The 20,996-nt window shown below is 42.1% G+C and overlaps 1 protein-coding gene across 1 annotated transcript in view; it reads right to left on the bottom strand.

Moving 5' to 3' along the window:
* Nucleotides 1–14,546: 14,546 nt before the first annotated feature.
* ZFYVE28 (zinc finger FYVE-type containing 28) overlaps nt 14,547–20,996 on the bottom strand; it is a 310,224-nt gene continuing 303,774 nt past the window's right edge. Inside the window, exons 13-14 of the mRNA XM_077815925.1 lie at nt 16,462–16,565; nt 14,547–14,801 (exon numbers count right to left, since the gene is read on the bottom strand). Of these exons, the coding sequence (XP_077672051.1) occupies nt 14,670–14,801; nt 16,462–16,565 (236 nt within the window). The 3' untranslated portion in view covers nt 14,547–14,669. The remainder of the gene's footprint in view (nt 14,802–16,461; nt 16,566–20,996) is intronic.

Raw genomic sequence — 20,996 nt, 5'->3', positions numbered from 1 at the left:
TTTTGAACAATTACAGTATTTCCAAGTAGGGCGATTTTGTGCCTCAGTGCAGGAGTATTTTTGTGGTGTTAGTGTATTCGTCCCCTTCCAGTTAACACCATGGACACCAAGGGCTGAACATCTGAGAAGGCTTTGGGGGCTGCAGTCTCACCTGTGTCTTCAGAAGTGACCCATCACTCTCACAAATCTTGGGAGACAGGCCAGTCCTTGCCTACAGACAGCCCCCCAACCTGAAGCAAATACTCACCAACAACCACACACCACACAACAGAACCACTAACCCAGGAACCTATCCTTGCAACAAAGCCCGTTGCCAACTGTGCCCACATATCTATTCAGGGGACACCATCACAGGGCCTAATAACATCAGCCACACTATCAGAGGCTCGTTCACCTGCACATCCACCAATGTGATATTTGCCATCATGTGCCAGCAATGCCCCTTTGCCATGTACATTGGTCAAACTGGACAGTCTCTACGTAAAAGAATAAATGGACACAAATCAGATGTCAAGAATTATAACATTCATAAACCAGTCGGAGAACACTTCAATCTCTCTGGTCACGCAATTACAGACATGAAGGTCGCTATCTTAAAACAAAAAAACTTCAAATCCAGACTCCAGCGAGAAACTGCTGAATTGGAATTCATTTGCAAATTGGATACTATTAATTTAGGCTTAAATAGAGACTGGGAGTGGCTAAGTCATTATGCAAGGTAGCCTATTTCCCCTTGTTTTTTCCTACCCTCCCCCCCCCCCCCCCCCCGAGACGTTCTGGTTAAACTTGGATTTATGCTGGAAATGGCCCACCTTGATTATCATACACATTGTAAGGAGAGTGGTCAGTTTGGATGAGCTATTACCAGCAGGAGAGTGAGTTTGTGTGTGTATGGGGGTGGGGGGTGAGAAAACCTGGATTTGTGCTGGAAATGGCCCACCTTGATTATCATGCACATTGTAGGGAGAGTGGTCACTTTGGATAAGCTATTTCCAGCAGGAGAGTGAGTTTGTGTGTGTGGCTTTTGGAAAAAAGGGGGGGGGGGGTGGTGAGAAAACCTGGATTTGTGCTGGGAATGGCCCACCTTGATTATCATACACCTTGTAAAGACAGTGGTCGCTTTGGATGGGCTATTACCAGCAGGAGAGTGAGTTTGTGGGGGGGACGGAGGGTGAGAAAACCTGGATTTGTGCTGGAAATGGCCCAACTTGATTATCATACACATTGTAAGGAGAGTGATCACTTTAGATAAGCTATTACCAGCAGGAGAGTGGGGTGGGAGGAGGTATTGTTTCATGGTCTCTGTGTATATAATGTCTTCTGCAGTTTCCACAGTATGCATCCGATGAAGTGATCTGTAGTTCACGAAAGCTTATGCTCAAATAAATTGGTTAGTCTCTAAGGTGCCACAAGTATTCCTTTTCTTTTTTCAGAAGCCCAGAAACCTTGAGCCCCAGTGTAAGGGATGCTGTATTTATTCTCTCCCCAATTCTGGCTGCCTTGCTAATTTCCTGCAGCTAGTTGCAGCCAGACTGTGGCAGACATGTGCCAGGTGGAGTGTCTCAAACCACCACAGGACTCAACCAATCAGACCATAGTAACTGGAGGAGGCCATGGTGTAATCATCTTGGAAAAAGCCTTTAAGCGCTAGAGAAAATTGGTAGTTGAAAGACCACATCAGCCATTGGAGCAGCAGGGAGTGAAAAGTCCATGAGTCTTCAACCATGAGGCCACTGATCACAGTATGAAACATCCAACACCCATGGAGGCACCTTATATTATGGCTAGGAAAAAATAGCCCAGAATGGCAGGCAGAGAGTCATCCAAGTGTAGATAGGTCAGGCATTCTGGGAGCCCCAGAGCTACTGAGCTGAATAGCTCTGGAGATAAAAACCATGCCACACTAAGGAGCTTTAAAACAGCCCTGTTGTTCTAGTGGAAAAGTTGTTGAAATAAGGGGAAAACACACAGATCAGAAAAAGCACAGAAAACTAAAGAAAGTGAGGAGGACCGAGAGATGAGAGAGCTCTGTGGAATACAGCCTGCCCAAAACTCGACTGTTACAACAACAATACACAAGCTGTGGGAGAAATATATATACTACGAGCAGGAAGAAAATGAGGCACCTCTTACTGACTGTAATTAATCAGCTAGTTACTGAGTAAACAAAACAAATGAACCACTCCCTGCTGTATCTTATATGATAATGGAACTAACACATGCAATTCATGATCCAGGCAAATCCTTCTCATTCACCCCACTGTACGTATGCAGAGAAGCAGACATATTTTATTCTGGGCTGTAATTACTAGGAAGCAGCAAATATCCAGATATCCTCTGAAATGGCACCCCTGGCGATCCTCCTGCCCCCTTGGCCCAGACACTAGGGCCTACATTTTCAACATTGCCGATTAATTTTTGGGTGTCTCAATTTCTGACTCTCATGCTTGCCGGACATCTAATTTTCTGACCTACTGAGCACTCACAGCTCCCATGGAAATCATCTGATTGCCCAGCACCTCTGAAAACTGGGATCCTGCTGTCTGACGCTGCAGAGCCTGAAATTGAGACGCTCAAATTAGTGGACACTGGTAAATTGAGGCCTATGTCTATGCTGTCCAGCTGGATTTGAAAGTTGTAACAAAGCAATTGGAAGGGCATGCCGTTTTTATGATAAGGCCTGGCTATAACAGGAGAACATATTTAGCATGGGTAGTTCTTAAATCAAGCTAAATAACAGACATTGCGATTTGCGAGTTACACACCACAGCAGCTACTGTCTCCTCTAGGCTCAGTGGAATACACTTCCCATTTCTTTTAAACATTTGAGTAACTCAGTCTTTTCTTATAGGCTCACCTTTGGAGTAGGCCCCTCAAGTATTGAGTATTGCAACCCCTCCCTCCTTCTAGATAGGTCTTTAGCACACGTAGGAGGCTGAAGGCAGCATGGCTTAGAGCAGTGGTTCCCAAACTTGTTCCGCCGCTTGTTCAGGGAAAGCCCCTGCCAGGCTGGACCGGTTTGTTTACCTGCTGCGCCCGCAGGTTCGGCTGGTCGCGTCTCCCAGTGGCCGCGGTTCGCTGCTCCAGGCCAATGGGGGCTGCGGGAAGCGGCGCGGGCCGTGGGACGTACTGGCCGCCGCTTCCAGCAGCCCCCATTGCCCTGGAGCAGCGAACCGCAGCTACTGGGAGCCGCGATTGGCCGAACCTGCGGATGCGGCAGGTAAACAAACCGGCCCGGCCCGCCAGGGGCTTTCCCTGCACAAGCGGCCGAACAAGTTTGGGAACCACTGGCCTAGAGCAATATTCTCCCTGACCTGGAAGGAAAACAGTCTGACTGGGTGACAAACAGGGATGACTAGAATAGACACCAGGCTAACCTTCAAAGGGTGGCCCAGAGCAGATAAAAATATGGTAGTCTGGGGACTATGGCAGCTCCAAGACTCTCAGTCCACTAAGAATGTAATCTTTTCAGATGCCAGAAATGCCTTGTGACCTAAGATACAGGGCTAGGTGCTGGGAGCTAGCAATTCCTGAGTTTCAAGCCTATGTATGTCAACAATTGTGTGACTTTGGGCAAGTCATTTCACCTCTCTCTCCATTTCCTCAGCTATAGCATGGAGATAACTTACCTATATTGAGGGCAATTAGTTCCTGTAGGACTGTGTGCATAGCACTTTTAAACTGTAATGCTTGATGAATGAATCACTGGGTGAAATATATGGGCTGTATTTTGCAGGAAGTGAGAGTAGATGATCATAATGGTCTCCTCTGGCCTTAAAAATCTATGAATGAGTCAGAGTTGGCTGCAAGACTTTGAGGAGAGGTACAAAGAGAGAGAACTGGAATCTGAGCAGAAGATGGATCTTGGGCTTCCACCAATCTGAACGCTAGACTATCTCTCACATTCTAACTTAAGCGCTTCCAGATGCTGTATTGCAGGTGATATAAATGTTATCTTGCTCTGAAAAGGCTGCCTAGTGTCACTGCAAATACTTACTGAAATGCACTGCTCCCTAAGAAGGTAAAGTCTCTCTCAAGAGTATGACTTCAGTTGTACTTGCTACACAAAGCCATGGAGAAAAGCAGAGTTGCTGGAACCACAGGCCTGCCCTTGTATAACAGTGTGGATCCTTGGGGTCCAGCATACTAAAGGGCTTACTCCCTGGGGACAGTTTAGAGGCCAAGGCATAGCCCAGACTCTGAATTCATGACAGCTTTCTTCCAGTCTTCTGTGACTTTGTCCGTGTTCTAAGACTTGGTGAAAATCAACAATAATCAGTCAGAGAGCTCCTTGGACAGCTCTTTTAAAAGTCTTGTATGCACGTTCTCTGCACCTGCTGATTTTAAAAATATCTAACATTTTAGTAGCTACTGTATTACATTCTCCTTAGTTACTTTTGGAATGGAAAATATTTCATCATCACATGATATGGTGACAGGGTTGGGGGCTAGAGGCCTGGAGCCAGCCAAACCCAGTTACTAAGGGTCAGACTTGAACAGGGATCATCTGATTCTCTTATAAAGGACAGTAGGAAGCATGGGAGGTGGGTGGAGAAGAGGGATGTTCAGGGAGACCAGAGTGGAATACAGAACTGCTGTGAGTGAGTAGACTCCAGTAGAGAAACCTGGGACTTGGGGATGAGGCAGAAGCAGGAAAGACCTGGGAGTGACCAGAAAAAGAAGTAAACAGATAGATCTAAGAACTTTATTTTGAATGTTTGTTGATTTAAATAAATCTGAATCTGAGAAGGGGTATGAATGGACAAAAAGGTCTGCAAGTTATTTAAGGAGCCCCTTGAAGGGAGCTACTGAGGCAGGCTGCCTGTGGGGCCACCCTGTGGCCGCAAGAGGGCATGTGCAAGTTAGTCTACCCTATTACAGATATAAACTTATTTGGCTTTTTCCGAAATATAGAACAGAGATATTTATTGAACACTTCTGCCTTTTCCGCATTATTATTGAGAGTTCTACCATTTCTATATAGTAATAAAACAATACCATTATTACAATTCCTATTGTTCCTAATATATGTTAAAAACCCCTTATTGTCCTTAGCTCAGCTGGCCATACATGTTTCCTTGTGTCCTTTTGCTTCCCTTATCAGTGTCCTACATTTCCTAGCTTCTAATTTATAACCTATAACTATCTACTTCCTGGTTTTTTCCATTTGTTATATATTGTTTTTTAATGATTATTATACTTCCCCTGTAAGCCAGGCTGATTTTTAACCAGTATAGCCTTCTTTCTTGAGTGTGGCTTTTCAGGCATCTATTAAAATGTTCTTAAACACTTCCCACTTATCATTCACATTTTTCTGTTTAAATGCTATCTCCCAGCTGATTTGGCTCTTAACTGTTTTCAGCTTTGTAAAACTGACCCTTTTAAAGCAATATATATATATATATATATATATATATATATATAAAACTTGAGTCAGCCACATTTTTTTCCTGAAGCCCTTGGGTCCATGTGTATAGCCCACTGTGGCAAATGTGTGTATCATTTCTCACACTCTTAGGTACACATAAGGGTGGGGAGGATGTTTTCCCACCCACATTATGTCTTGTGAGTGTTCTTCTAGCATCCCTTTGTTTCTCTATGTGCCTGCTTACTCCCCAGCAGAAATTAGCTGTTTTTACGCTATCTATTAAAACTACAAATGCAAGGGAAAATACAAAACAATCAATTCTAACAAACTTTTACAGTGCAAGTCTGATCAAAATGGGTGCTCACAAAAGACACTAAGACAACATAAGGAGGAATGCAGTATAAAACTCTAGCGAGATAGTTTTCTTTTCGTCTTTATCCCTCAGTGCACTATTCTAGCGAATACAAAACCCCAAAAAAAGCAAATAGAACCTGGCAATAAAACAAAACAATGCTTAGCTCCTGGGAACACCATATGCTCTTTAAAAAATATCCTTAAAATATAATACTATATTCTTGGCAAGAAAGTCATATTCTTGAGAACTTTTACTTTAGCGATATACCAGTTCATCACTTTTTTCTCCATGAGGCTGTATCGTGAACTTATGTCAGGAGCCTGAACAATTTTATAGACATTTCACATGAAACTACAAGGAAAGTAAATGAGGTCACAGAGTAAGGAACCATCAGGTGCTGAATCCCTCAGTACACAGGGTAGCTATGAGGACATGATTTGGCAAGTACTGGTTTCCAGTGGTATATAACACATTTTGGCATCAGCCATGCCTAGAGAGGGCACTTGAAAACTTCCAGGAATGACATGCCAGACAATCTTCCATGGATGCAGTGGTGTGGTAGCTGTGTTGGTCCCAGGATATTAAAGAGTCAAGGTGAGTAAGGTAATATCTTTTATTGGACCAACATCTGCTGACCTGAAGAAGAGCTCTGTGTAAGCACCAAAGTTTGTCTCTCTCACCAACAGAAGTTGGTCCAATAAAAGACATTACCTCACCCACCTTGTCTCTCAACTGCCAGACAACCAGCGTTTTATTACTCTGTACTGTCACTCAGATACCCTGCTCTCTGAGATATTTACAGTAGGAGCAAGTGTGTGCAGAATTGATTTAGAGTTAATGATTTTTCCAGTTATTTCAAACATTTAATATTCTGTATTTGTGGTATATTAATATGAATAATCATATTGTGGATATTTCAGTTATTTATGACAATAGTAATTAAAACTGACCTGAGGAAGAGCTCTATGTAAGCTTGAAAGCTTGTCTCGCTCACCAATGGAAGTTGGTCCAATAGAAAATATTAATGCACTCACCCTGTCTCTCTAATATCAATCAAGATTTTTTAAAATAGAAAGTTTTCAATGTTTCTATTTCTTGTTGCAACAAAACTGAGCAGAAAGGCAAAGGAAGAAAAAACTCCTTAGGACTTGTGTTTTTGTTAATATTGCTGAGAAGAAGTATATGATCAACATACCTTGGTCTATCTGAGCAGGTGACTTTCCTAATCTGCTCTAAAACACAGTCCACGTAGAACAAATGATCCAAATGCAACCCTTTCCTGGGATTTGACTTTATTAACATAGACAATAATAAGATGGAAAATGCTCAGCTCAAGCCTTCTCCCCAGGCTTGACTGCTCAGTCCACACTCTATATCCTCCCTGCTTCCTTTTTTCTTCAGACGTAGGGTAGGATCTCTCTCTTAAGGGAGCAGCACTCTGAAGCCTGTTTCCTTCCTTTGTATTTCCTCAAGGTAGCATTCCAGTGCAAGACAAACACTTCATGGAAGTATAGTCTCTGAATATAAACAGGGATCTAAGAGGTAAAACTTTTATAACCTAAAGTTTTCAGACAGGCACTATTTGCAATGTCCTTCCCTTCAGCCCAAATAATAGATAAGTTGTTTCAGTGCTGGTCAGACGAAGAAATGAGAGGGCATATCCGCATTTAGACATGTCTGAGTCTGTTGTGTTTCCTATATTTTTTTTTAAGAGCTGAAGCTCAAAGCTGATCAAAGTTTGAGAAAAGATGGTGGCTTTTGAGAACACAGTGAACTATTATGAGCATGAAGCCGTCTTTTAGTAACACTGATGCAGAATCTTTTAGTAACACTGATGCAGGACCTGGCTTTAAGACTAGATGGCAGCTTTGTTTGAAGAATGTGACTTCAGATACCCCTGGAGTAAGGAGCTGTGAAATAGTTCAGAAGACTGGCCGTGTAGTATCAAATACTTGGAAAAAATTACTTAAATTCCCTTGTTTGAATGGTTTGAATGGTGAATGCAGCAGGCTTTCTCCAGTAACACTGTGTACTAATATTTAAAATTACATAACGCTTTTACTCCTAAAAAGACATGGTTTATAAACCTCAACTGACACTTTTCACTTCTGTTTCCTGATAAAAAGAGCACTTCCTGAGAAGATCAGACATTAATGTTATTCTTTGCAGCAGCTACAAGAACCAAAAATCCCAAGATGAAATCAAACATTTCAGTGATTGACAGTGTGGACATTTGAACTGTTTAGTTTCTCTGTTTTTTCCTCCTTCATCTAACAAAGTTGTGAGACTTGGGAAATCCCAAAGCTGATTTCTTTTAAATGTATTTATGAACTTGTACAAGTGAAAAAAACTTTGCATATCCTCACTACTACCCGTTAGATTTTCACAGATGAGCCAAAGAAAGTGATTTAAATTATTTATGTATTTCAGAAAGGCTCTTCCAGCATAAGTAATAAGAAACTTGCTTAACAATAGAATTTTGTAACAATTTTGGGGAAGGAGGTGGTGGTCGGAAAAGGCCGATTCATCTACATGGAAACTTTTAGTGGGAATGTTATCAGTCTCAGGGCCAGGATGGAATTTCAGGGAGGTGGGGGAAGAGCGGAAGACAAACAGAGAGACACACACAAACCAACCCCCACCTGAATAGCCCAGTGGTTAGGACACTCACCTGTTGGTTGTTCAGGAATGGGGTGCTCTCTCCATTTTTTTCATGACAACATTTAGAAGGTCTTGGTTTTGCTCCGACGAGGAAGAAAAACAAATGTCAAAATCTTGAATTTTTTTTAAAAACGTCATTCCTTTTTTCTGGCCAGCCCTCCTGAACAACCCTCATGCACTAGATGCCCTCTACAGGCAAACTGATTATTTGAGTGCCCAATAGGTTGCTTCAGATGACAATACAAGAAAAGACATAATGGGGTATATCCTCAGGTGGTGTGAATCAGAACAGCTCATTTGACTTGAAAAAACTTCATTGGAAGCTATTGACTTCAGTGGGGCTGCTTTAAGATAACTGGCTGAGTATGTGGCTGGCCCATGGTCCCTCCTCCAAATGTACAATGTAAAATTTTCCAACGCACACAAGTGATTTACGAGACTCAAGTTCCTTTTCAAAAGAGACTCAGGAATCTAAGTCTCATTGAAAGTCAAAAGGATTTGGGTTCCTAAAAGTGCTTTAAACTGAATTTCAACTCCTAAATCTCTTCTGAAAATGGGACTTAGGTGCTTTTGAAAACTTTACCCACACTCTAATAATCATAGCCCTCAGGACAGTACTTCTTTTCCACTGCCTGTTCATGTCTCCCATCCTTCTCTAGCCTTTCCCAAGAACACTTATTTGTATTATGTTTCTTTAAACAAAGTATAAGCCCCGTTGGGGGAAATGACCATGTCTTTTATTGTCCTGTAAGGAACCACGTATTATTATGAGACTAGACAAATAGCTTTCTGGAATAACAGTTAGGTTTAACCTACACCCAAGTGTTAAAATCCTCTATGAATGCTTGTCAGCAGTGTTACTGTTGTGTGGACTTCACTTTCTGGGATTGGGGTGATTAAAAGAAAGTAGAACAAGAAGCCTGGTCTTGTCTGCCTTTCTCAGACACACTAGAACTTTTTATGCCCAGCTATGCTGCATCTGGCCATGCAATAGTGAACATCACTCACACCCTCTTGCCTGACTTTAGGCCCTCAAAACATTGTGTCAGTACATCCAGGCCTAATAATGAGTTGCCAAAATGTGCATGGCCTCTTTCCATGTTATAGTGCAGCTCATCAGTCCATATTCCCCATTTTTGTCAGACATTTCTCACTATTCCTTCTCTAACTCCAATCCTGTAACGTGCTGAGAACCTTCTCCTGCAGGATATCAAATGTCTTCCACTTCCATTAAATGGCAGCAACTCAACAGCTTTCAGGCATAGGCCTTGACAGCGTAAGCTGTAAAGGGCAGAGTCTGTCTACTAAGACTGTGTCTCTCGTATCCAGGGGGATATATGAACAATCATTGCCATCGCTTGTAAAGTGACAGATGAGTCCTGGTGACCTCCACTTGGAAACGGTCAGACCTTTCATACTGAGAGGACTTCTCCATCTGTTTTGCAATCAACCTGATCAGATCCACAATGGGTTGGCTGCCATTGTGGAGGCAGATCCGTGACTGGAGGTGACAAATTCAATGTCCTCTTTGACAGAATGTCAGTTATTTTTACTCACTTAGGTTCTGAAGTCAGTGGGGAAGCTTGTGCTTTGGACCCAGATCTCTTATGGTTCATAAAAACAAGTGGTGAAATGAATGGCTGAAATTGTTCAGGCCTACTTATCGGAGAATAGGCTGCTTCCTGTACAGAAGCAACTGGGTGCAGATTCCAATAATACTGATGATTAAGGGTAATATTATCTTCACATTTTAACCCTAATGAGAACAGACCTGTGGTTAAAAACAGCCAAACAACAAACCTCTTATCTTTTGTATACTTTTTAAAAGACAAGAGAAACTCCTATCACAGTGTTAATACTAGTTAATGTAAAATAGAGTGTTCTCAGTGATAAAATATTTAGTAACAGTTAACACACGGGATCTGAGATACCAGCCTTGCCTTCTCTCTCATTCTAGGAATAAGGAAATAGTGCTGCATTTTAGACACCTTGGTGTGGCAACTGTTGGTATATGTTTTTTTTTAAGTGGTGACAAAGCTAGCAGGCCAACCAGATGGTCTAGAATTTGCATCATGCACTAACATGCATGGGAAAATTCAGAATCATCCAGCACCTCTGAGTTTGGCAGGTGCACTATACAGAAGCAATAGGAAAGGAAGCTCCTTGAAGCATTTTGTAACATTGCCTCTGGTTGTATGAACTGTAGTATTAATGAGCTCCAATGGAGGTTGCATCCTACTCTGCCCAGTTTCTATGCAGAAGAAACTGAGAGAAGTGTATGGTGGGAAGGGAAAATAAATCAGTGAAAATGGAAGAGACTGGACGATTCAGTGCTCAAAGGATTCCCCAGGGAGGAAATTCCTCATCATACAAAACATATTTCAGCAAAACATTACCAGCAAGGTACAGCATTCATTCCTATCTACAAATACATATCTGACCCTGGAGCATAACCCTTCATAATTACAAATAAAGATGTTTAAGCAATAATTTTAATGAAGCAGAAAGCATAAAAGTCTCTCTGATTGCCTGCAATGGAATGGAGAGCTGCAGCCCTGGCACGTGGTAAAGAGATGATATCAAAGGATTGCCAAGGTAACCGAGGATGCAGACACAGCATCTTACAGTTTGTTTAATCTGACAGCGAGTTCAGCTGGGGACAAGATACTGAGAGTGCGGCTGTTTTCCTCCAGCTCAAGGGGAAGATCGCGGTGGAATTGTATTTGACTCTTCCCCCCACCAAAATCTCCCACTCAGGCCATTGTTATATCCTCCTTCAATGTTCTTCTCTCTCTCTCTGCCCCTGTCTGTTTAGACAACATGCAGACAAAGTCATCTTCCTTGCCCATCCATTTGATCTCCCCCTCTTCATGGGTCTGTAGTGAGGCCTGCTTAATGTTTTTAAAGTGTTTTGAGGTTCTTGGCGAATAGGCTCTCTCTGAAGTCAAAGTATAGTTTTTATTCCTATTTCTTTCATGACAAGAGGGAGCCCTTGATACCCCACCACACTTTACCAACTGTATGAGAGTGATCAGGAAGCAAGGACTCATTAATATAAACATGGAAAGATGATTATTTTATAATTTTTCTTTGGCTTCCTCAGAAACCAGCCTTGTTACGTATATACTCCGCTTGTTAGGAGATCCATGACCATGTGAATTACGGCCATCAAAGGTAATGCTGCTTTTGTTCACTTCCAGTCTCTCCCGTGACCCCTTTGAAAGGAGCTGGCAAATAAGAAGGAATAGAATCATGGTTGTGGGAAAAAACCCAAGACTGCCCCGTTTCCTGTTCTAGACAGACTGTGAACCATTGTGGATGCCACGGACATGCTCTTTTAGGACCAAATTCTGCCTTCAGTTTTACGTAACTTCCACTAAAGTCATTAGGAACATTATTTGGCCCTAAATATTCTGTACACTAACCCCACTGAAACTATGATGTTACCCACAGATACAAAAATTAGTTGTTACTGTTAGCATCTCCATTCAACTTTTACTACTATTATAGTACTAAGAAGCTGTGGTTACATGGCCACAACATGCTTTTATCAAGTAAAAGGGCCATCCAAAGATAGTTTTTCAGATTATTTGAAACCTGTTTCACAGGATGTATTACACTCCCACAACTTTCACAACTGACATGTTGTGCTGTTCACTGTGTCAGGCATATGTATAAAGAACACTTCCGGTAAATCCAGGGAAGATTATTCTTACTGTAGATTTTAGTCATTCATAGAATGGATTCTTCTTTAAATCTGACACAGTCTGACCCAGTATATCCAATTTGCAAAGCAGTCATTGCACATAAGGACATAACGTACAACACATTCTCAAAGGATGAAATTCATCCCTGTGTAGAACACCAGCACAAGGGCCTATGCATCATTTAAGCCCTGAATGTTAAAAAGGCCTTTCACTTTCCCTCTGCACAGGGAAAAATTGCTTCCTAAAAGTTTAAACCTTTTGTTTCTCCTGTGTAACCTATAAACTAGGTACAGTGTGAATGGATTGAGACCGATTTCTTTGACAGGATGTCAACTGTCATTGTGTGTAAACAGACCAATAAATGAAACAGCAATCCAGCACATGGAAGTAGAAAGTCTTGACGTTTTAATTATTTGAAGAGATTACAAGACGAAAGTCTTCCTTGAGGCAAATGCATTTTAGTATTGATATAGTCATTGTGCTTTTCAGTAAGAGAAATAGGAGTTTGTATTTACATAAGAAACTATAGTGTCTGAGATCCTTAAATATCATATTTATGGAAATGATTCTGAATTACAGCATTTACAAAATAAAAACAAGCTTGAATAAATAATATTCAGCCCATTAAATGAGATTTTTTTCACAGAAGCAACTTTTGTGCATATTTATTTCACAATTGAAGTTGGTTGCATTTTATTTTTTTCATCCTATAAAAGAAGCATTAGATTTGTTGTTTCTCAAAAAATAAAACTGCAATAATCATTGCAATGTGAAGCCTGAGATTTAAGCCTGAATAAGTATCACTGCTTGTACCATACGACCCACCTCACATCTAAGCTATCCACCCTGAGCCAGCTAAACTCTGGTGAATGATGACACTCCAATTTGAGGATTATGTGAAAGAGACTTTGCAAAAAACATATATATAAATAAAGTGAGAACATACCACAGCTGAATTTACCCACAGCTAGCTTCATAAGGCTTGTGCATTTCACATAAACTAGTGAAGCTGTTTAATCTGATTTATATGGCAGCAATTTCAACAAGCTGTATACCCTTATATGGCTCATTTGCATTGGATAAAAAAATCACAAAGCAAAGGGAATGTACACACATACACACAAACAAATACTGACTAGATTTTCTTTGTCATTTTAAATGAGGACCCTTCTTGAGCAAAACAGCGCAAACAACTTTTTTATCTTCTCTCCGTTAGCTTGAAACACTGTGTGATACTGCAAGTCACCAAATGGGATACCACAAAAAGCTCTTGCTATAATTTCCTCTCTAACCACAGCATGCTGCATTGTTCTTTTAATGTGGCTAACTCAAAGCATGTCCAAACACCTTTGAAAATCCAGTACTCACACAGCTCTTTGTGCAAGATCATTGCATGAATCTATGTGAATTTTTTTCCAATCCAAGGAGAACCAAAATCTATCCATGGTGCTTAAAATAAATGTAAATGTCTTCTGGGGTGGTAGCAGGGTGATCTAAAAGTAAGAGTATGAAATATTTTATAAAATTATTCAGCCAACTATGGACGATAAGAAACTTCAGATGCTAGGCCAATATTTCAGACCTTTTGAATAAAAATATACAGTATTGTTTAATGTTCGCCTTTAGAAAATCATTTTAAAAATTTAAAAAACACAGCTTGGGATAAGTTCTGTAACATGTGACATTTATAGTGTTTAACTTTTCCAAAAATATGTGGTTTTTTCTAACAGTAATTCATTAATTTGTTGAATATCTCCTCTGGAGCTGTTTTTTAGTTAGTATTTCATTATTGATATTGCAAACCAAAGTCTTTCTCACATGTTATATTTTTATTACCAGGAATTGGTCTGAACTGTGCTGCATGTAAATAACTTCAAACATCACAAATTATATAGAATTAAATTAAAATATGTAAGAATTAATTTTTAGAAGACACTGAATTGTTGCTGTGATGAATAAATGAAAGGCAACAGAAACATTCTGCTCTGGAAACTTCAGTTCTTCCTATTTGGTTCAAAGAGAATTTTGCCTACATGAATACTGAATGTAAGTTTGAAATATTTTGCCTCAATTAATGTTAGCTCAGGTAGCTTATATCCAGCAATGGAAAAGCTAAATAGCAATCGGCGGGAAAGAGCTGCTCTTCACATTCAGAAGCATCCCAGAACAGGAGTGAATGCAGAAGTGTCGTAGGTTTGGAAATGATTTGCTGTGATGAGTAAGTTAGAATCAACCACCTACTCTGTTCTTAATTTGTAAAATAAGCAGCAACATTTGTTCAATTCTCTGAGCCCTATTTCTTTCCACGCAGTGTGCTTTATTCTGCATATGGCATTGTAACATTAACATTAGAAATTTATGGAAGACTGTACTGTAGCCTAACAGCTACAGACGCGTCATGCTTCCCTTTAGCAGCTTAATAAAATACAATAAAAACTGCCTGTACAAAATTTATAGTAATGGATGACAAAGCCTACATGCCCACACAAGGTCCTTCTTTCAAGTTAATTCTTGGCTTAGATCAAATGTAATATCAGTCCATATAAGACTCCAATAGGTACATCACTAGTTTTTTATGTCAGATACCAGCTTTGTCACTGTAGAAAGGAGTGACATGGAACATGTAACAGTGAGTGCAGACACGGACAGGCTTCATCTGACCATAGCGAGGTAATGGAGCAGAGTGGGAGGAACAGCGAGAGCAGAAGATCTGAAAAATACAAGAGAGATTGATTCCACTTACTGTTTTTTTTTATTTGACATGACTAAATCTGTTTTCTTAAAAAGGAAGGAACAGAAAATTGTGTGCATGACCCTTTTATGTGAGGTGTTGGAACTAGGAAGCAACACTGTCATAGGCCCTTTAAGAGGGATGAGGCCAGTGCACTGTGACTAGTCAGCTGACCCCCGAGTTGGGCTTAAGAGAAGGCACCTGGGTCCTCCTGGGGGAGGGAGTCTGGGTGAGTCAGGCCTGAACTGAGAGTCAGCCAGGAAGGGGACAGAAAGAGCAGACACGGAGGTCTCATTGCCTGAGCAAAAAGCAGTGGAGAGCAGAAAGCTCTGTAGGCGCTCTCCAGGAAGAGAGACGGGATGGAAGCCAGGAGGCCTGGGTAGTGTGAGGAGCAGACTTTGGAGCAAGAGGAAGGCCCAGGGGTGCACTCCTGAGGCCACTATCCCGTAATGGGGCAGGGAGCCAGAAAAGACGCAGGAGGAATGTGAGCCTTTTATGAAGCCCAGGTGGGTGGACAAGGCTTGCATTATTCCTGCTTTTGAACTCTAGTAGAGGGCGCCAGGGGTACACCCGAGAGTCTTCCAGTCTGAAGAACGATTGAGACTGATCAAGAGCCAAGCATCACAGAAGGTGCTTGTGCCAGGACCTTTGAAGTCCATTTTGGGATTTCAGATGTCCATAATAATAAACTGTCCTGTGACACGGCTGTTATTAGCCTACATGTATTCTTGAGGAATCCTGAGAAGGGGAAACTGAGGATGGGGCATTCTCAAGGCCACTCCGTGCCATGAAGAAGCAGTCTGAGATGGCAACTCTACGACAAACACCTTCTAGTGTATTTTAGCTAAAAGCCTTCATCGGGCAGGGACCACAATAAACTGTACCTTGACCCTGCATAGCGTCTCTTATGTGTGTACTCCTTACTCACGTGAACAGTGCTATTAAAGTCAATGGGACTCCTTGCATAAGTGAGACTATGGTGGATGGGACTCTTGAAGCATTATTTAAATTGCAACTTAAGTGTAACATTGTAAGAAAGGACTAACCGCATGTTTCCTTGGAAACACCCATTCTCTATCTCATCTCTTTTTCTCCTGTGCACTTACAAGAAAGAGAAAGTGCAGAAGGGATTGGAGACTCACTACTGTTCAGTGCGCAGGACCTCAGTGTGACTAATGCTTAACCTTCCCACTCACACTTGCTGAGCAGCTCATACACTTTGTACACAATGCTGTATGCAACGTAAACACATGCAAAAGCAAGGACACAGAGTGCCCAAAGCTGGAACATTTGCCATTCCCACACTGCAGGCTGCTGGAAATTGTTAAAGCTTCGAGGCAATATTTTAAAAAAACCTAGTATTGAGTCTGAGTGCCCAACCTGAGACACCTTAAAAGGGCCTGATTTTGAGAGGATGATTGCTCCTGACTTTCACAAAATCATGCCCTTTTAATGTGTCAAATTGGGCTCCCACAAATATAGGCACCCAAAATCACAAGTCCCTTAAAAAAATCTTGGGCTCAGGGGTTTTATGATGCAGAGGGCATGGTTGCCTCTGCACTGTGAATTTCTGGGGTTTGCATGAATTTGCTCTTCTTTTCAGCAGACAGCATATCAGTTGTTTTTACTGAGTCATTACCTTGCCACAGCTCCTGCAATGATGTTTCCTGCGAATTACTGTGAAAGGCGCTTTGCATGCAGTGCAGTAGCTACAGACTTCATCTGGTACCCATTCAGGAGGATCTATCAAAAACACAACAACACGGAGCATATATCACACTAGAACAAAAATAACCACGTGATACTTGGGGGCCTCCAGGGAACAGGAGGAATAAGATATTAAATGTATATAACAATAGCAGCTTTCTGACTAGTATCTCAAAGTGCTTTACAAACATCCATTTGATGTTTGATTTAATTGGGGATTGGTCCTGCTTTGAGCAGGGGGTTGGACTAGATGACCTCCTGAGGTCCCTTCCAACCCTGATATTCTATGATTCTATGATTCTATGATTTAGGCTGAGAAAAGAGGGGTCATTTCTCCCACCACTAAAATACAGCCACCTCTGGGGTACAGCAGGGTAGTCAATTAACAGAATATGGAACCACTACGTAGCTGTTTAACTCAGGAAATAAAGAGTATCCTGTGAAACTGAAAATGATAGAAAAAGTATAAAAGGCAGTGTTAGGATATAGATTTTCAGGCCTGTCTGCAAAGGCCTGTACTTTAAGAATTTAGGTGTATTCTTATCACTTGGCTAGTTCTAGAGGTATAAAAGAAAGAATCAAAATCACTGTCTGCTGGTGTAAGGGCCTTCTCTCACTGTGACAGTCTGAGGCCCTTGTCTTAGGCTAAGGCCTTTGGCTAAGCAGCAGAGGCAGCCATAAGCTGGGAAGCGAACGGTCACATCCTCACATTCCAAACTAGTCACATTGAAATAAGGTGCTATTGGGCTGTCAGGCACTATCAGGACAGGATTGTATTCCTATCACCTCCAGAGAAAGGGAAGTGCCTAGAAAATGTAAAAGGAAACTTAGTCTGATAGCATCCTGTCTGGCAAGAACTCACTTATCAATAACTGGGATGTGAAATCCTCACTTCTGTATTGTCTTGTCATTATAGTTCCCACTTTGCTATCGTTTGTCTGTATAATCTCTGTCTGGTTCTGTGATTGTTCCTGTCTGCTTTATAATTAATTTTGCTGGGTGTAAACTAATTAAGGTGGTGGGATATAATTGGTTACATAATCATGTTACAATATGTTAGAATTGGTTAGTTAAATTTCAGGAAAATGATGGGTTAAGGTATAGCTAAGCAGAACTCAAGTTTTACTATATAATCTGTAGTCAATGAGGAAGTGAGTGGGCGTGGGTGGGAAGGGATGGGTGTGTGGGTGGGGGAGATGGGAACAGGGAATGGGGGTGCGGAAATTGGAATCATGTTTTACTAAAGGGGGAAAGGGGACCAGGGAATGGGGGTAAGGAAATTGGAATAATGTTTGGCTAAGGGTAGGAATGGGAACAGGGACACAGGTGTAAGGCTTTGTGGTGTCAGAGCTGGGAAGGAGGATACTAAGGAAGGAAACTGGAATCATGCTTGCTGGAAGTTCACCCCAATAAACATTGAATTGTTTGCACCTTTGGACTTCGGGTATTGTTGCTCTCTGTTCATGTGAGAAGGACCAGGGAAGTAAGTGGGTGAAGGAATAAGCCCCCTAACAGGCAGGAATGTTAAATACAGAGATGGAACCATAAGTATTTTTCGGCAATGTAACCGTGAGAAGAAGCCTAGAGTACAGCTTTGTATTCACTAGCCTGTCAAGACTTCACTACAGACAAGGCAACCCACTTTTTCCTCAATTTGGTTAACCCCCTCCTCACCCCCACATCTCTCCAGATAATCAACTAAGGGCCTGATCCTTCTTTCCTTGCTTAAGCCCTCAGAAACACTCTCATTGCTCTGAGTGGAAGTTTGCCTGTACAAAGACCACAGTATCAGAAGCACCAATCAATCCAAACATTGAGTTTAAATAGAGCCTTTACCTTTCTAAAGATCATGGGAGGCAGGTGGACCCCCCTTTGGGGAAGCTAGGCCCCCAGCCCCACCCCTTCTGCCCACGGCCCTGCTCCCTCCCATGACCAGAGCCCTGAGGTTCCCCCCCACCCCCGCCCCACACTGCCGGAGAAACCTCGAGCTAGCTGGAACGCCGAGCCCCCCTCAACTGTGGGAGGAGTCCCGGGCAATCCCCCAGCCACATCACACCTCTCCTCCCGAGACCCCAAGCCACCCAGGAAAAGAGATTTTTATATGAGCCATGCAGGTTCCAGGGTAGCTAAGGTGGTGGTATTTGCTACTCAGCTTCCCAGGTTCATCAATAATCTCTCTGGAGTCCAGGGAGATTACTGATGAACCTGGGAAGCTGAGTAGCAAACACTGCCTCCTCAGCCACCCCAGAACCTGCATGGCACATATTAATAAGCAAAAACTTCCCCCGTGCAAACCGCCAAAACCTGCAACTTGGTATCCGATGGCGGCAGCTGCGCCATGGGAGGCTTAGCTTCCCCTGGCCTATTATACCCAGAGCCTATCCTAAGGTAACACCTTTGATCCCTAACTCAAACACCTCAACTCAATCAGAGAGCAACATTAAGGGTATAGCCAATGTTAACAGAGAAAGAATTTTAAAGTATTCCTTAACAATATTGCCCTTGTTTTTCTTTCAATAACTTCTGTAATCTTCCACAAAAGCAAAGCAGTGAAGTGAGCTGCCCCTTGAAAAGCAAAACACATGAGGCTCACTTCTGCTCACCGGCTTCTGCTAGTGGCAAGCTGACATCACCCTGGAGAGCCTGGAATTATGGGTGTCAACGTGATGTAGACCATTGCTTAATTAAGTTAATAAAAATCTAATCAAGGGCAAGTTAAGTGCTGCCCAGGAAGGAATCTCTGGACATAATGAAAGGTAAACTCCTGGAAATATTTACACAAATTCCCAAGTCTAGATTCTGTCGGTTATTAGAGTGTGCAGGGCATATGTCTGTTGCTTTATCAGCAGAAAAGAGACAAGGTCCCTTCCTCAGGGAACATAGTATCAACCAGAGATAAACATATGATACATTTAATACACAGGTCAAATGGCAAGTGAGTTGGAGGTAGGGTCAGCAAGGAAGAACAATGGTGGGAGACTTAATTAAATGAATGAAAAGGTCAAATCCCAACATAGTCTTCTGTGAAATATTATTTTAATTTCATGTAAAATTTACCAAATTAAAGCAATGAATGTTAAATTAAAAATAAACCATAAGCACAATTCAATCAATAAAATATTTTAACAAGCAGGTTAACGAAATTAGAAAAAACTATGAGCACAACTTCAAAATTCAAAAAGCTTTCTACTTTTCTGAGTTCCCATACTTTGAAATGCACAACTAGGTATATTTTGGGAACTAAACTAGTAGAGAAAGGAATGTTTCATTTTTAATTATTCAAAATGTGAAGGATTGATTGGACAAAGGACATGCTTTTAGGGGGAATACTCTAAAAACAAAATGAAATTGTAAAGGTAGAATCATTTAAGTAGGCCTAAAGAACTTGGGAAAGAAAAAAAGTAACTAAATTGCCAAAAAGCAAGTTCCTAAAAGAGAATAAATGGAATAAATACCTCCAATAAAGAAGTAGTGGAATAAATATACCCTGATTTCATAAGCATACCAATATCTTATAACCAGAGGTGAAAGTAAGCCGGTACGCCCCAGTGCACCGTACTGGGGCAGCCCGGCTTCCCCAGGGTGCAATTTAAAGGGCCTGGGGCTCCCAGCAGTGGCTGGAGCCCCAGGCCCTTTAAATTGCCTCCAGAGCCCCGCTGCTGGAGCCCTGGGGTAGCAGCTGTGGGGCTCCGGCGGCTATTTAAAGGGCCTGGGGCTCCCCTGCTTCTACCGCCCCGGCCCTTTAAATAGCCACCGGAGCCCCGCCACTGCTACTCCAAGGCTCTGGGAGCTATTTAAAGGACCGGGATGATAGAAGCAGGGGAGCCACAGGCCCCTTAAATAGCCCCCAGAGCCCTGGGGTAGCGGGGGCTCCAGGAGCTATTTAAAGGGCCGGGGCTCCAGCTGCCTCTGCCGCCCAGGTCCTTTAAATAGCCGCTGGAGCCGCGCCGTTTCTCCAGGGCTCTGGCTGCTAATTAAAGGACCAGGGCAGTAGAAGCAGTGGAGCCCCGGGCCCTTTAAATAGCCCCAGGAGCCCTGGGCTGCTGCTGCTACTGGCGGGGGATGGGGGGGGGAGGAGAAAAAAGAGGGGCACTTACCTTACAGGTTGGGCAGGGGCTGGCTCTGACCCCCTCAGCTCCGCCCCTTCCGGGGGCCAGAGCTGGCCCCAGCGTACCGGTAAGTCAGTCGACTTACTTTCACCCCTGCTTATAACCCAGAGTTAATGGCTACACAAGAATTTTACTTGTGTAAAATTGTGCCAGATTAACTTCACTGCAAATTAGGTGGTATTTACCTTTGTTCCCTCCTTGACATGTATAATGACAATATTACTTGGAAAATTATATGCCTCACTGGTACTCAAGATATAGAAGGAGTGTATATATATTATTACTTGATATACTCTCTATATATTACTTTTCAAAATTAAATATAGTAATTCTCTGTTCCCCAAAAGTGACTTCATGC

This window comes from Eretmochelys imbricata, chromosome 4 (assembly GCF_965152235.1).
Source record: "Eretmochelys imbricata isolate rEreImb1 chromosome 4, rEreImb1.hap1, whole genome shotgun sequence".
NCBI classification, from domain to species: Eukaryota; Metazoa; Chordata; order Testudines; family Cheloniidae; genus Eretmochelys; species Eretmochelys imbricata.
The sequence above is the reverse complement of the archived record's forward strand: the minus strand, read 5'-3'. Positions and strand labels throughout refer to the sequence as shown.